Source organism: Salmo trutta, chromosome 14 (genome assembly GCF_901001165.1).
Source record: "Salmo trutta chromosome 14, fSalTru1.1, whole genome shotgun sequence".
NCBI lineage: Eukaryota > Metazoa > Chordata > Actinopteri > Salmoniformes > Salmonidae > Salmo > Salmo trutta.
In genome coordinates, this window is record NC_042970.1 from 45,348,855 (window position 1) to 45,365,414 (window position 16,560).

Below are 16,560 nucleotides of genomic sequence, written 5' to 3' on the forward strand. Positions count from 1 at the left end.
GGTGAAGCTATTAATTATCTCTACCATGTAACCACGCCAGCCCAGGACCTCCACATCCGGCTTCTTCACCTGCGGGATCGTCTGAGACCAGCCACCCAGACAACTGCTGAAACTGAGGAGTATTTCTGTCTGTAATAAAGCCCTTTTGTGGTGAAAAACGTACTCTGATTGGCTGGGCCTGGCTCCCCAGTGGGTGGGCCTATACCCTCCCAAGCCAACCAATGACTGTGCCCCTGCCCAGTCATGTGAAATCCATGGATTAGGGCCTAATGAGCTTATTTAAATTAACTGATTTCCGTATATGAACTTAAATAACTCAGGAAAGTCTTGAAATTGTTGCATTTTGCCTTGATATTTTTGTTCAGTGTATATCAGCACCAGTCAAAAGTTTGGACACACCTACTCATTCAAGGGTTTTTCTTTATTTTTACTATGTTCTACATTGTAGAATAATAGTGAAGACGTCAAAACTATGAAATAACACATATGGAATCATGTAGTAACTAAAAGTGTGTTAAACAAATCAAAATATTTTTTATTTTTTAGATTCTTCAAAGTAGCCACCCTTTGCCTTAATGACAGCTTTGCACACTCTTGGCATTCTCTCAAACAGCTTCATGAGGTATTCACATGGAATGCATTTCAATTAACAAATGTGCCTTGTTAAAAGTTAATTTGTGGAGTTTATTTCCTTCTTAATGCGTTTGACCCAATCAGTTGTGTTGTGACAAGGTTTTCAAACTCTACCATGTAACCACGCCAGCCCAGGACCTCCACATCCCGCTTCTTCACCTGCGGGATCGTCTGAGACCAGCCACCCAGACAACTGCTGAAACTGAGGAGTATTTCTGTCTGTAATAAAGCCCTTTTCTGGCGAAAAACTTACTCTGATTGGCAGGGCCTGGCTCCCCAGTGGGTGGGCCTATACCGTCCCAAGCCCACCAATGACTGTGCCCCTGGTATACAGAAGATATTTGGTAAAAGACTAAGTCCATATTATGGCAAGAACAGATCAAATAAGCCAAGAGAAACGACAGTCCATCATTACTTTCAGACATGAAGGTCAGTCATTGCAAAAAATTTCAAGAACTTTGAAAGTTTCTTTAAGTGCATTCGCAAAACCCATCAAGCACTATGATGAAACTGGCTCTCATGAGGACCGCCACAGGAAAGGAAAACCTAGAGTTATATCTGCTGCAGAGGAAAAGTTTATTAGAGTTACCAGCCTCAGAAATTGCAGCCGAAAGAAATGCTTCAGAGTTCAAGTTTATTTAACCAGGCAAGTCAGTTAAAAGCAAATTCTTATTTACAATGACGGCCTAGGAACAGTGGGTTAACTGCCTTGTTCAGGGGCAAACAACAGATTTTCACCTTGTCAGCTCAGGGATTAGATCTAGCAACCTTTCGGTTACTGGCCCAACGCACTAACCACTAGGCTACCTGTCGCCCGTAACAGCAACATCTCAACATAAACTGTTCAGAGGAGACTGTGTGAATCATTCCTTCATGGTAGAATTGCTGCAAAGAAACCACTACTAAAGGACACCAATAAGAAGAAGAGGCTTGCTTGGGCAAATAAACATGAGCAATGGACATTAGACCGGTGGAAATCTGCCCTGTCTGATGAGTCCAAATTGGAGATTTTTGGTTCCAACCGCCGTGTCTTTGTGAGATGCAGAGTAGGTGTACGGATGATCTCTGCATGTGTGGATCCCACCGTGAAGCATGGAGGAGGTGTGATGGTGCTTTGCTGTCTGTGATATAGTTAGAATTCAAGGCACACTTAAACATGGCTACCACAGCATTGTGCAGCAATACGCCATCCCATCTGGTTTGCGCTTAGTGGGACTATCATTTGTTTTTCAACAGGACAATGACCCAAAACACACCTCCAGGCTGTGTGAGTGCTATTTGACCAACAAGGAGAGTGAAGGAGTGCTGCATCAGATGACCTGGCTTCCACAATCACCCAACCTCAACCCAATTGAGATGGTTTGTCATGAGTTGGACCGCAGAGTGTAGGAAAAGCAGCCAACAAGTGCTCAGCATGTGGGAACTCCTTCAAGACTATTGAAAAAGCATTCCAAGTGAAGTTGATTGAGAGAATGCCAAGAGTGTGCATGTAATGAACACAATGGTAGACAGAGAGCTGGTTTGAAGCGCAGGGCGCAGCAGTTGTTCGATGATTAAGGACCACAGGAGGAGGCAGGTAGCTGTGTCAAGGGGCAGGCAGAATGTCCTACACAGGGGGTCCAAAAAGGCAACAGTACAGGCAGGGAAAAGGCTAGTAACGTCGTCCGGGATATCAGGCAATAGGTTGATAACAGGAAATCCGATAGGCTAAAGTACAGTCAGGGAATAGGCAAAAGGCATCGTTAGTGAGGCAGGCCAAAACTATCATAAACGGGAGGATGAAATTACAGGAAAAACATAGCTCTGAATAGACGTGTGTCACAAAACAAACAATACCTCACAATGATGGGGTGCAAAGAACTGAACTAAATAGTGTGATAATGACATACAGGTGTGTGAACAGGTGATCAGAATTCAGGTGATTGGGATCTGGAGAGTGAGCTGCGTTCAGGGGATCTATGTGTTTGAGGGTGTAAGTTGGTAGCAGATGTTACGGTAACCCCCATCCACCGGCAGCTCTTGGCGGCCTAGGAAGCTGTGCGGGGGGGGGTGGAGCTGGGCGGTCAAGACGGTTACGGTGGAAAGCCAGGATCATGGCTGGGTCGAGGATGTCCTTTGCGGGAACCCAGGACCGTTCTTCGGGTCTGTACCCCTCCCAATCCACCAGGTAGTGGATGCGACCACCCAGGCGCTTGGAGTCAAGGAGGGCTTGGACGGAATAAGCCGGTGCACCACCGACGTCAAAATGGCACCGAGGTGCGCCACTGGAGGATGGAGGGATGTATCTCACAGGCTTGAGGAGGGACACATGGAAGGATGAGGAGATCCGGTAATGGTGGGGCAACTGGAGACTGTAGGTGACAGGATTGATGCGGTGTGTGATTTTGATGGGACCAATGAACCGAGGACAGAACTTTTTGCAGGGGTCACGAAGCCTGATGTCCCGGGGAGAGAGCCACATACGTTGCCCAGGGTGGAAGATTGTAGTAGGTCAGTGACGCCGGTCAGCAAACTGTTTCTGGGAGAGGGAAGCTTGATGTAGGTGCCGATGTGCGGTCTCCCAAACCTGCTCGCTCCGTCGAAACCACTCATCGACTGCATGCACAGTTCTGGGCTCTGTCTCTTATGGTAACACGGGGGGTTGGTATCCGAGGACACACTGAAAAAGAGTGAGTTGGAGTGAGGAATGCACCAGGGAGGTCTGTGCGTATTCGGCCCCGGCTAGATAGCGACTCCACTCGTGTGGTTGGTGGGTGCAGTGTTGGCGAAAGTACTTCCCTATTTCCTGATTCAGGCGTTCCGTCTGCCCATTGGTTTGGGGATGGTATCCGGAGGATAGGCTGATGGAGACCCCCAGTCGGTCACAGAAGGCTCGCCACACCCTGGAGACAAACTGGCATCCCTGATCTGAAACGATGTCTTCCCGGGATCCCATACAGACGAAACACCTGTTGGAACATGCACTCAGCCATTTCCATGGCATTAGGTAGATGCAGAAGGGGGATGAGTAACCACATGTTGGAGAACCAGTCCACAAAAACAAAAATAGTAGTGAAGCCCGAAGAGTCTGGCAGATCAGTGAGGAAATCCATAGCTATGTGGGACCATGGTCTGTGTGGTGTAGGTAAAGACTCGAGCTCACCGGTAGGTAGTTGGTGATGGCTCTTAGCCCATGCACAGATGGGACAGGAAAGAATGTAATCTCGGACAAATGCTGTTAGGGATGACCACCAGAACTTGCGTGTCAGTAGCTCTGTGGTCCGGGTGATCCCGGGATGGCCAGAACTCAGTGAGGTATGCCACCACTGCATTAGTTGGGGTCTGACGGATGCCGGAATGTAGGTATTGCCTGCAGGGGTGTCGGGAAGTGCTGGGTCGTGGCGTAGGGCATCTTGGATGGCTGATTGGATTTCCCAGTGTATGGGTCCCACGTCACAAGACCGAGGCAGGATGGGCTCGGGCGTTGGGTTAGAGGAAGGGGAGTCAAATAGACGGGATAAGGAATCAGCCTTCACATTTTTCTTGCCAGGCAGATAGTTGACGGTGAAGGCTGAAGTGTGTGAAGAAGAGTGCCCAGCAAGCCTGTCTGGGGTTGAGCCTCTTAGCACTTTTCAAGTACTCCAAATTGCGGTGGTTGGTAAGGACAAGGAATGGGTGATGAGCTCCCTCTAACCAGTGGTGCAGCTCTTCGGTAGCCAGCTTAATGGCAAGGCGATCTCGGTTCCCGACATTATAGTTCCTCTCAGCGGGTGACAGTTTCTTGGAAAAGAAGCCACATGGGTGTAATTTGGGAGGTGTCCCTAATTTGGGAGGTGTCCCTGAGAGAGAACCGCTCCCATGTTGACCTCGGAGGCATCAACCTCCAGAACAAAAGGGTAGGATTTGGCTGCCTAAGGATGGGTGCAGAGGTGAAGAGGCATTTCAAGGTCTCAAATGCAGTAAGGGCGGTGTCGGTCCATTGGAGGGTATGGGTTTTTTGACTGGTGAGAGCTGAGAATGGAGAGGTTGTGCTGCTGCAGTTTCAGATGAACTGGCGGTTGTAGTTGGAAAATCCTAGGAAATGTTGTAGTTCCTTCACGGTGGTAGTTTTGGGTCAGTTAAGCATGGCCGTGACTTTTCCTTCGTCCAGTCAACACGAAACCTTGGAAGGTTACCGTAGTACCGTGAAAGGCGCTCTTCTCAGCCTTGACATAAAGATGGTGGTCCTGTAGTCGTTGGAGGATCTGTCACACATGTTGTACGTGTTCTGCAATGGAGTGAGAGTAGATCAAGATATCGTCAACGTACACAATGAGGAACTGGTTGATCATGTCCTGGAAAACTTAATTCATGAAGGACTGGAAGACTGCGGGAGCGTTGGTGAGACCATAGGGCATAACTAGGTTGTCGTTGTGACCTCTAGCGGTGATGAACGCCGTCTTCCACTCATCCCCACATCGGATACGGACCAGGTTGTAAGCACTACCTAGGTCCAGTTTAGAGTAGATGGTAGCCTGTCCAACTTGTTCTAGTGTGGCTGGAATCAGAGGGAGGCGATTATTGATGGTAAGGTTATTGGGGGGTCGGTAATCTATGCAGGGACAGAGACTACCATCCTTTTTCACAAAAAAGAAACTGGATGCAGCCGGAGACGTGGATGGACGGATGAATCCCATGTCGAGGGCCTCTTCTATATAGGTGTCCATAGCCTCATTCTCTGGGATGGACAAGGGGTAGATCCGACCCTTAGGGGGCAATGCTCCAGGAAGGAGGTCGATCGCGCGGTCCTCCGGGCGATGAGGGGGCAGAATTGACGCCTTTTTCTTGCTGAAGACACTCTGGAACTGGGCATATACAGGTGGGATGTGGGTTGGAATGGCAAACTCCGATCCTTCTATAGAGGTGGCTCAACAAGGTAGATTGAAGCAGTTCCCCAAACAGGCGGGAGACCATGACAGCATTTCACCCTGCCAAGAGATGGCAGGGTCATGAAGGCTTAGCCAGCGGTGACTGAGGATTAGAGATTCTTTAGGCGAAGACAATACCATTATCTAAATGACCTCAGAGTGAAGGAGGCCAATCTGAAGGGTGATACTGTCGGTCATTTGAGTCACAAGACCAGTTCCGAGAGGATGTCCGTCCAGTAATCCTAAAGGGAAGATTAACAGGGATTAGTTTGAGTTTTAACTGTTGTGCCAATTGTCTGTCAATAAAATGACCTGCGGCACCCGAGTCCACTAGTCCCTCCACAAACTGAGTGACCCCATTAGCAGATTGAAGAGCCGGGACACAAAACTGCTTTTTGGTAATATTCAAAAACGTAGAGTTGCTTACCCGGGCGGAAGTGGAGGGATTGTGGTCACCCCTTCGTGTGTGTGTGGGGGGGGGCAGCTATTGAGTAGGGGGTAGCAATTGAGTAGGGGGTTACTCTCTCCACAATAGAGACACAGGTTTTCACGTGACCTCCAATCTCTCAGCAGGCGTGAGAGGGGCACAGCCAAGTTGCATGGGTTCGGGGCTATTAGACCGTGGTGGACGAGAGAAGGGCGTGGCAAATTCGCAGGCCATGGGCGACTGTATAGGTCTGCGGTCCACCAGTAGGTTGCCAATGGATATGTATTGGTTTAGGTCAGTTAAATCTCCTCTGCTGGCCAGTTCGGTCTGTAACCCCCGATTAAGACCCCTCCGGTAGACTGTAAGGAGCGCTGGTTCGCTCCATCCTCTGCTGGCAGCCATGGTGCGGAACTCAAGGGCATACTCAGTGGTGGAGCAACGACCCTGTTGCAGCTCACATAACAGATCCCCGGTGTGATGACTTGAAACTGAATGGTCTAACACCTCCTTGGTGAGGGCGTGGAAACGTCATTCAGAGGACAGATCAGAACTTTGAGCGGCCCACAGGGCTGTGACTCAATCCAGAGCTTTGCCCATGAGTAGGGAGATGATGAAGTCCACCCTGTCTTTGTCAGAGGTGAAATCAGCAGGGTGATGGTCTATGTACAGGTTACATTGCATGAGAAATCCTTGTCATTTCCCTGGGGAGCCGTTGTAATTATTAGGCACGGATATGGAGGGGGGGATGAACGAGAGGAGGTTGTGGCACCTGATATCGGTGAATCGGGAATGGACTGGCAAAGGAGGTCACAGAGTTCATCGATTTGTTCCTCTTGTCGGGCTAGACGTAGCTGCAGCTCCGCTGAATCCATCTGTCGTTTTTGGTGAGCTAGTCTGTAATGAATACGATGGGAGACTGAGAGCTGGTTTCAAGCGCAGGGCGCAGCAGGTGTTTATTGGTAAAGGACCACAGGAGGAGGCAGGTAGCTGGGTCCATGGGAAGGCAGAAACTAATACACAGGGGGTCCAAAAAGACAACAGTACAGGCAGGGAAAAGGCTAGTAACGTTGTCCAGGACATCAGGCAATAGGTTGATAACAGGAAATCTGATAGGATAAAGTACAGGCAGGGAATAGGCAAAAGGCGTCGTTAGTGAGGCAGGCAAAAACTCTTATACACGGGAGGATAAAGTACGGGAAACACAGCGCTCCGAATAGACGTGTGTCACAAAACAAATTATACCTCACAATGATGGGGTGCAAAGAACTGAACTAAATAGTGTGTGATAATGACACAGGTGTGAACAGGTCATCAGAATTCAGGGGATTGGGATCTGGAGTGAGCTGCGTTCAGGGGATCTACGTGTTTGAGAGTGTGAGTTGGAAGCAGACGTTACAGTGCAAAGCTGTCATCAAGGCAAAGGGTGGCTACTTTGAAGAATCTCAAATATAAAATCTATTTTGATTTGTTTAACACTTTTTTGGTTACTACATGATTCCATGTGTTATTTAATAGTTTTGATGTCTTCAGTATTGTTCTACAATGTAGAAAATAGTAAAAATAAAGAAAAACCCTTGAATGAGTAATGTAAAAAAAAAGACCAGAGAAAATGTAAAATCGGTAGGTGTATATATTGTTTTTCTCACAAACCTAGTGCACTGACCCTTTAATAGTCCTGTATTCGCAGACCAATATAGCAGTCTGTAGCGCAGACAAAAAATAAGTCAAAGAGAGATAATAAATAGTGTTCTATGTGATTCTGGGTTCTGCTCACCTTTAGCTGCAGCTAATTTATCTACAGTAGCCTATATAGCTATGTCTCTGCAGTTGCAGGACCATCGTAGAGATGAACTACATGTTCCTGTGGGGTTAGATAGGGACTAGATTTCGAGCTCCGGATGAGGCTCATTCAGGGAAGAAGAGGAGGATGGTCTTCCTGAATCTGTCTGCATCTTAAATGCCACCCTTTTCCCTACATAGTGCGCAAAACAATAACTGCACTATATAAGGAATAGGGTGCCATTTGGGACGCACCCCTTGTAAATGTATAGAGAGTTACTTGGAAGATGAAATATTGTTCTGCCATCAGCTTCATTAAAATTATGTCCCATCCATTATTCTCAGTAACTCATCTCCCTAAAGTCCCCAGCCGCCACTGTTATAGTGTGATGTAACCCCTTTCTTCCCCTTTTCCCTCTAGGTGAGTGTTGCCACTGGCTGCGCTGCCCGTGAGAGGAATGTTGTGTACGCCAGCACCCTGGCCTCCTTCTTCACCCGGGCCTATGACCAGCTCCGCATGGCTGCCATCTCAGAGAGCAACATCAACTTGTGTGGCTCCCACTGTGGCCTGTCCATTGGTGAGTCTGTCTGACCCTACCCCAAACAAACCCCGGGCACACCCCCAAATCCTCACTCCACTCCACGCCACTCCCACAACCACCCACCATCACCCCCATACACGGCAACCTGCAACCTGTCACCAAAGATGGTGGATAAATTAAGATAGTTCACTCAAGCCGTTTACCATTGAAAAAATCTATTAGGTTCCCGTCTACTTATCTGGGTGTGTCCCACATAAACAACAACGCAATAGCAGCTGGGTCTGGTTTACTTAGTTAATTGACTTTCATTGAACCTGAAAAAAAAACAGCAAGTGGGATGTCTCGCTTCCTCTTCCATCTCTGTCACCTCAACGAATGTTCCCTCTTAACTGCCTGTGTGCGTGGTCGTGCACCTCCTCCAGGACTGCCAGAAATGCCAGGTTGCGCAGAGACGCAAGAGATTGAACTTCACTGAGTTCACCCCATTAGTTTTCACTTTATAGATCAACTTTTTTTCTGTGATTGAATCAACATTATATCAGCCCCTTCTCAAAGCAACAAACCAAAACAAATCTAACTTTGCGAGATTTGGTCTGTGATTTTGTTGTAGGGAGAGCGAGAGCGCAACGGAGTAGAATCATATTGGCAGGGGTAGCACAAAACGTGTAGGTTACATTTCAAGTTGTATTTGAAAAGCCAGTCAGGTAAAAAGCTTATGTCTTAATAAAAAGGAGCAATGTTGTATTTTGAGACAGGCTTGAATATGCAAATAAGCCAATATGCAGAGGGATAGCCTACATTGTCTAATTCTCTGTATAGTAATAATAATACATTTTATTTTGTAAAGTGGTTTCTTGTATCATACAACACAATAAAATGCAATTTACAGTCACCTATTTGGCCCATGGTGTTACAGACCAAGTAAAAAATCATTCATGTCAAGCCCTTCATAATGTAAAAATGGTTTTAAATGTCTCATGCAATGTAGGCCTGCATTGAACACCACACATAGGCTACTGTAGGCTACATCATGGAAATCAAAAGCTATTTCCATGTGAAAATGTTAGGATTTGATCCATTGGTTTTGTTGGTAGGCTTACATTATGCTGAAATAGCCACAATAGCGTAATGGCTACTGTCTAAAACTGTACATTTGCTCAGTGCCCCCCAAAAATTGAGGGAACATTGGTCACACAACCCCACTCGTTCTCCAGTGACTCTACCCCCTCTCTCACTCTCTTCACTCTTTCTATTGGCTCCTCAAGTCAAAGCACCCTCAAATGGTACTGAATTCCCAACGTGACTGTCCATCTTGTGCGGTTGATCCAAGTTCCTCTCTTTCTTTTTCCCCACTTCTGTGTTTTCCTCACCTCCTTCACCCCCTGAGGTCCCCTAACCTCTCCCCCCCCTGACCCTGTCTGTCCTGGATGCTGTCACCTTCACCAGGGGACCTGATGTCCCTCTCCTCTGTTAGTCCCTCAGGTACACTGCATGCCCCGCTCTCTACGTCCGTCTGTCCTACTGTCTGTCTGTCCTATTGTCCGCACTCTTGTCTGTCTGCCTGTCTTATACACCTGCATGTCAGTCCACCTAGCCTTTAGCTTTATATTAGGTTGAAATAATATTTGAAATCTTTCAAATATCTTGAAAGTTTGCTTGAACCTGCCTGGAGTCTTGGCTGGATGTAGTTTGCACCAGGAAATCTCAATAAAGAGGACCAAATAGTATTTTCTTTCTAAGTTACAACATTTTGGAAGGAAATTCATCTATTTGAGTGTTCCAGGAGAGGACGGGCCGTCTCAGATGGGTCTAGAGGACATGGCCATGTTTAGGGCCATCCCCATGGCAACCATCTTCTACCCCAGTGATGGTGTGTCTATTGAGAAGGCCGTGGAGCTGGCTGCCAGCACAAAGGTACTCATAATCCCTCCCACCAAAATGTTATTGGTTCTTATCCCCTCACACCAAATGTTATTGGCCCTCCATCATTGATGCATCTCCCTACGCCCCTGACCCAACACCAGGGGATATGCTTTGTGTTCACACCCTAAAATGACCATAGTGTCCTATTTTATTTTCTAAGGGCGTTTGCTACATCAGAACCAGCCACCCCGAGAACCCGATCATCTACAGCAGCAACGAGGACTTCCATGTTGGACAGGCTAAGGTGAACTCTTTCTACATTACATTAACCACACAGGCTATCACAACCTTGGCTAAACCACTTAAGTTTCCTCCTACTTCCGGACATGAGCTGATTAGTTAGATGATTAGTTTAATTAGTTCTACAGCGTCCATACTAGGAACTCCCTCACTGAGGAAGTATTGTCTGACAACTGAAAGAGTTCCTATTAGGGATGCCGTACAAATGTTTGAATGGCTGCAAATTAACACAGAGAGGGTTGTCTTCGAGTGGAGTAAACAATGAATCTCATCCAATAGTCTAGCTTTATGAGATGTGCTGAAACCTTGTTGTTAACTCATCCCTGTCCATCTCAGGTGGTGTACCAGAGCGCGGAGGACAAGGTGACCGTGATCGGAGCTGGGATCACCCTGCATGAGGCCATGGCTGCAGCTGAGATGCTCAAGAAAGGTACAGTACAACTACAGACAGACTTGAAGAAAGACTTGGAACCCAGAACCGAACTGTATCGGGATTTGATGATTCCAGGCTGTGGCCATTCTCTCTTTTCTGCATGTTGCTAATATTGGCTACATGCGTTAATGAATATGCTATTGAATCCAATCCGTTCATTAGTGTTGGCGCACAACTTCTATATCATGTAAGTGTTGGCCTTTTTCAATTATATGTTCAAGCTTATCCTGTTTATAAGGCTATATCCCTCTCTATATCTGAACCTCATTGTTTGAAGGTTTTAATGCCATTCTCTGTATAGTTGCTTGAATCTTCTCGCTTCTCCACTGAAACACACTACTTGGGGTTTCAAAATTATGTCAACTTTCCCAAAATTCCAAGGTTCTGTATAAATCCTGGGTGGAGTATTCTAGATTTTCTCCTTATTCCCTTCTGATTCCAGGAATATTCTAACCAGGATTTCTGGAAAATCTGGGGAGTTTCCAATCCTATACACTACTGTTGATAAACACTATGTTTCCCACTTTGTTGTTTTCCCAGAGAGGATCTTCATCAGGGTGATTGACCCGTTCACCATCAAACCGCTGGACTCCAAGACCATCATTGAGCACACCCGCCAGACCAGGGGCCGGATCCTCACCGTGGAGGACCACTACTATGAAGGTATGCTTTTCCCGACCAGAGTTCCGACCTCACGTATTTGGTATTTTTGGCTAGAACACCAGGAAGTTAGAGAAGTAGATAGACGCAGAGGGGTTAGACAGGAAAATGACAAAGATGGGGCTCAAACCCATTGCCAGCGGTATGCTTAGTCCGGAGTCAGGAGTCTTTCTGCTACACCAGAATCCGGCACTCAATAATAATTGTATGTCGTTTAGTCGTATATATTGCAACCTGGCAACCTGTCATTTTTCTGCATTATTTATTTTTACAGACGGTATCCTCTCATTGGCTCAGAGTAGCTGAGATGTGATACAGTGGCATGTTCTCATTGGCTTGAGAGGCATAGCGGGTTTTGCGCTGTCATAGTGGGCGTGGGCAGATATATTCTGTTCTGGTGCATTTTGTTTGCTGAGGAGGAAGACTGTCTGTGTGTGTGTCTGTGTGTGCATGCGTGCGTGAGTGTGTGAAGGCCAGGGAGGCAGAGTGCTGTCAGATTTCCTTAGTGGAGTGTGTGCCGAGGGGGCTTCTGTGACCTAGATCAAAGATGTGTAGCAGTAGCAACCCCCTCTCTACCCCCTAAGGGGGGAGAGACTGCACTCTTAGAAAAAATGGTTCCAGAAGGGTTATTCAGCTGTCCCCCTACGATAAATCTTTTTTGTTCCATGTAGAACCATTTTGGTCCCAGGTAGAACCCTTTTCAGTTCTGTGGGAAAGGGTTCTACATGGAACCCAAAATGATTTGACCTGGGACCAAAAAGGGTTCTACCTGAAACCAAAAATAGTTAAGTGTTCTCCTATGGGGGCCACCAAAGAACCCATTTAGGTTCAAGATAGCTAAGAGTGTAGGGATAGCAGGAGAGAAAAGAGAGAGTGAAAGAATGAGAGGGTGAGAATGTGGTGGGGAAAGATGGAGAGTGTGCGCGCGCATGGCGAGGTATAGACCAATGGCTTCATCGTCAAGATCTCAAGACCAATGAGTGACTTCCGCTAGACATCTCCAGGCACAGATCTAGGATCAGTTTATCATCTGGAATCAAAAAGCTTTACTAATAGAGGGGGAAAAAAAGCTGTTTGAGCTCAATGTCATTCTAAATTACTTGGGGAGTGTATCAGAGCTGGGGGAAGGATTACTGTCATTTCAAATTGACTTAATGAAATTGGATTGACCCCAATCCTTTTGCAGAGATGCTTCCTTGGCCTTCTCTCTCTCATGTATTTCATTTAATGTTGCTGTTCCTCAGGTGGCCTGGGGGAGGCAGTGTGCTCAGCGGTGGTGAATGAGCAGGGCTTCACCCTGCAGCGTCTGGCGGTGGCCCACGTCCCGCGCAGTGGCAAGACCAGCGAGCTGCTCAAGATCTACGGCATCGACCGTGAAGCCATTTGCCAGGCCGTCAGGAAGATGCTCAGTGGCTCCGCCAACGCCAAGTAGCTCCACCCCTTCCTGCATAAGCTACGCCCCACCCAGCCCAGCCCCCATTGTACCACCCCTGAGAAAAATAGAGACATTGTTCCATGTCACCACCCACGCCTGGTAAACCCACCCCCTCACTGTGAAAGCCCTGTCCCCTATGTGTTTACTAAAGTAACGTGAGTTCGTGCTGTATGTACATTTTGAAGTAACAGTCACACATTTCACTTTTTTTCTCACACACATGCATACAGTACACACACAACCCTACTCCCACTTCCTGGTAATTATGGGTAATCCCAGGGTCAAGGGGTCAACTTCAGAAATTAAAGTGAGAGGTCGTCAAACTCGGCTGGCAGGTGTAGATGGACATTCTGCAAACCATACAATGCAATAAAGACTATACATGTTGTGACTCAATGTAGGCACCTTTATTAGATGCTCATGTGTTTTTAAACTCTTCCTATTTGATATGTTCAACCAAAAAACAACCAGCAGCAGTTTGTTTGAATACTTTTATATTGTTCTGATGATGTAACTCTAAAGACAGGGTGGGGCAGGTGGTAGTGAAATGTAAGTGTCGTCTCCATGACAACCGTCTTGGAAAATGTCATGTTTGTAAAACGTAGTCCAAGAAAAAAAAGAAACAAAAGATGATCAAATTAAAATGTATGTGGGCTACAAATATCAGTAAAGTGAAAAGTCCATACAGTTTGATCCATATGTCTCTCTATACCACAACCCACACACGTTACTGGACAGCTTGTGTTAGCACACATGTTGGTTTTAAACTTCCTTTTATCTCTACAACTCAGGTGTAGACTAGCTAAACATATGGGGTCAGATAACTGCCAAAATGTTGTGCGTAAAAGCTTTTGGCACATATTTAACTCCATATTAACACCTTTTACCTGCATGAGCAAACCAACAGTGTGCTAAAACGAGCTGTCTGAACATACCAGTAATGTTTCTATGAGCGATGTGTCCACTATAGCAAACAGTTGGACCTGGAGGTGAGGAAGAGGGACACGGGGCCAGCTAGGGCTTAGAGCAGGGTTGGGGTTAATTCCATTTCAATTCAGTCATATCAGGATGTAAATCGAAATGGAATGTACCCCAGCCCTGGCTTAGAGACTGTCTCTGTGCTTGTGGTCATGGTGATGTTGGGAGCATGCAGTTACATCTGAACTGTGAAGCTAAAACAAACACCTCATTTGTTACTTGAACTTTTGTATGTACCTTATACCTTCATCTATTAAAGCCCTCTGCATTTGAGTTTGAGAGTTCACTAGTATTTCCGGGTGTTTCTTCGATTGTGTGCATGCAAATGTATCATAGCGTGTCTATTGAAAAAGGCAGTTTGGCGTTAAGTATTTGCTTATGCAAAGCAGTTTGGCGTTAAGTATTTGCTTATGCAAAATTTGAACAGTAAAAACAAAAATGGGTCATACCCATAGTATACGGTCTGATATACCACGGCTTTCAGCCAATCAGCATTCAGGGCTCGAACCACCCAGTTTATAATGTCAATTTTACCAGAGCTGCATCCCAGTTTCACAGTATATGCAACACACAATGTAACACTTTCTTGTACAGGATAACATCCTGTATCACAAGCATCTCTGTCAATTCACATGAGTTAGGTGAGCTTTCATTGTGTACTACACAGCAGGTCTGTTGTCATTTACCTACCATAGAGAGCTGTATTTCCGCTTGGCTCCTCGAACTGCAAACACCATGATTCCACATCCATAAGACAGTGTGTAGACTCAGGGAAAGAATAATGAACATTCAATAAGATTCAAGTGATTTCAACATTATTTCATTTGTATCAAATTGCTCCAGTATACCAACCATATTACACTGTATTCAACACCCATTACTTCAATGAATAATCAATAGTACCATGATATGAGTCGAGGTTTAAGACAGCCACAATCAGAGCAGCACACAATCCCCAGAAGGCATCTGAGAAGAGACAAATACTGTGAGGTTATTAAAGATACCAGGCTGTGTCCCAAATGGCACCCTAGCCCGATGGGTCCTGGTCACAAATAGTGCAGTAGGGCTCTTACCAAAAGTAGGGAATAGGGTGCCATTTAGGATGTGACATAGGAAATGGAACGAGTTACTTTATCGCTGCTTTTATCAATAGTTTTGTTGAAGTGCACTATGGGAATGAAATGAGAGGTTTGGGCTTCCTCTAGTTCAGTATTTCGGATGGACTTGGGGTGGGTGTGGGAGTTAGTACTTTATATGACATACCTCTTCTATGATAGGGAGGGCCTTTGCATCTTTTAGTGTGAGCTGGCAGATCTGAGACGGAATATATTTTTATTTCTCACTGGTAAGCTATTACACACATATGACTAAACACTTTTCATATATACGACCATATACAAATGACTTCGCATCTTTTAGAGGAAACTGTCAGGTCTAAAATGGAAAGTATTGGATTATTCCTCATAGTTAAGTTATTACATACAAACACTAAACACTTCAAATAACAACATAAACCAACACAAGAATGTACAGTACAGTTTACCTTACCAGAGAGAATGCCCACAAATTCAAATACAAGAGTGGAAATCACAGACAAGAAGTGCCGGGGTCATAATGGCTGGAAAGATAATGACACTGATTATAGACAAAAACAGCCAATATTGAGTGATGAAAAGCTGAGTAATTGTTATTTTTTTACTTGAATAGTAAATGACATTTACTCACGGTAATATGGTCGGTAGACTGCCATTCCACAACCCAGTCCAAAGCAAATTGAGAAGAAATGGTAAAACTTATCTTCAAAAGAGATGCATGTTGGTGAAAAGATTTTTTTAAATCCATAATTTTCTACTGTTACTTTCAATTGAAGCAAATATGCAAACTTACAGTGGCAGTAGAAGCCATAAATTAATTGTCCTGGATCCTGAAAATGTATACAATTCATGAAATACAAAAAATGTAAATGTTGAGAGATTGATTGAGACAGAGAGCAGATGCAAACCCATGGCTAGGAACCAAAATCAAATTCCCAACCGAGGGGCTGTGCATGGTGAAAGGTACCTACCATGGAGGAGCAGCAGGTGTAGGCCCCTAGCTCCTGGCCCGTCAGTGTCTAATGGGGTGGTAGGTAGCAGGTGAAGCAGACATCTTGTGGACAGACAGGCAGGTATGTTAAACTGGCAGAGCTTGTCAGACTGGTATACAGCATATTGTTACGACATGAGGAGAGTCCCAGACAAAGTCCCAAACAAAAAAAAGAGATTTCACTTTCATATTCACCTACCATATTTGCACTGTATACACACAGACAAGCACACAATGACATACACACAGGCACACATCAACGTCATCCAACAACTTTCAGTGGAAGCAATCTGTGCTCTGAACTGTGAAGTCCAGGGGTGGCAGGAGGGGGACAGGGGGAGCAGGTAGCTGACTAGTGGTGACTATTCGCAGCCTGATGGTCTGGGGGTAGAAGCTATTGCCCAGTCTGTTAGTTTTAGCCATGATGCTCCTGTACTGCCTGCATCTGAGTAATGGAAGAGGGGCGAACAGGCCATGGCTCAGGTGGCTGAGGTCCCTGAGATGATAGAGGGGGAGTGGAGAAGGAAGTAATTCATTTA

The 16,560-nt window shown here is 45.9% G+C and overlaps 1 protein-coding gene and 1 long non-coding RNA gene across 4 annotated transcripts in view; one reads left to right on the plus strand and one right to left on the minus strand.

Moving 5' to 3' along the window:
• tkta (transketolase a) overlaps nt 1-14,220 on the plus strand; it is a 27,255-nt gene extending 13,035 nt beyond the window's left edge. For 2 of the 3 annotated variants that reach the window (XM_029776074.1, XM_029776075.1), the window contains exons 9-14: nt 8,147-8,303; nt 10,051-10,181; nt 10,351-10,434; nt 10,767-10,860; nt 11,404-11,526; nt 12,768-14,220. In XM_029776074.1, the coding sequence (XP_029631934.1) occupies nt 8,147-8,303; nt 10,051-10,181; nt 10,351-10,434; nt 10,767-10,860; nt 11,404-11,526; nt 12,768-12,955 (777 nt within the window). In that variant the 3' untranslated portion in view covers nt 12,956-14,220. The remainder of the gene's footprint in view (nt 1-8,146; nt 8,304-10,050; nt 10,182-10,350; nt 10,435-10,766; nt 10,861-11,403; nt 11,527-12,767) is intronic. The other variant, XM_029776076.1, reaches the window with a different exon arrangement.
• LOC115208213 (uncharacterized) lies at nt 13,344-16,322 on the minus strand. The gene is made up of 7 exons (XR_003881120.1): nt 16,002-16,322; nt 15,824-15,860; nt 15,662-15,733; nt 15,485-15,554; nt 15,200-15,250; nt 14,840-14,902; nt 13,344-14,702 (listed from the first exon to the last, which is right to left on the minus strand). It is a non-coding gene; the product is annotated as an uncharacterized LOC115208213 (long non-coding RNA).
• Between the last annotated feature and the right edge of the window lie 238 nt (nt 16,323-16,560).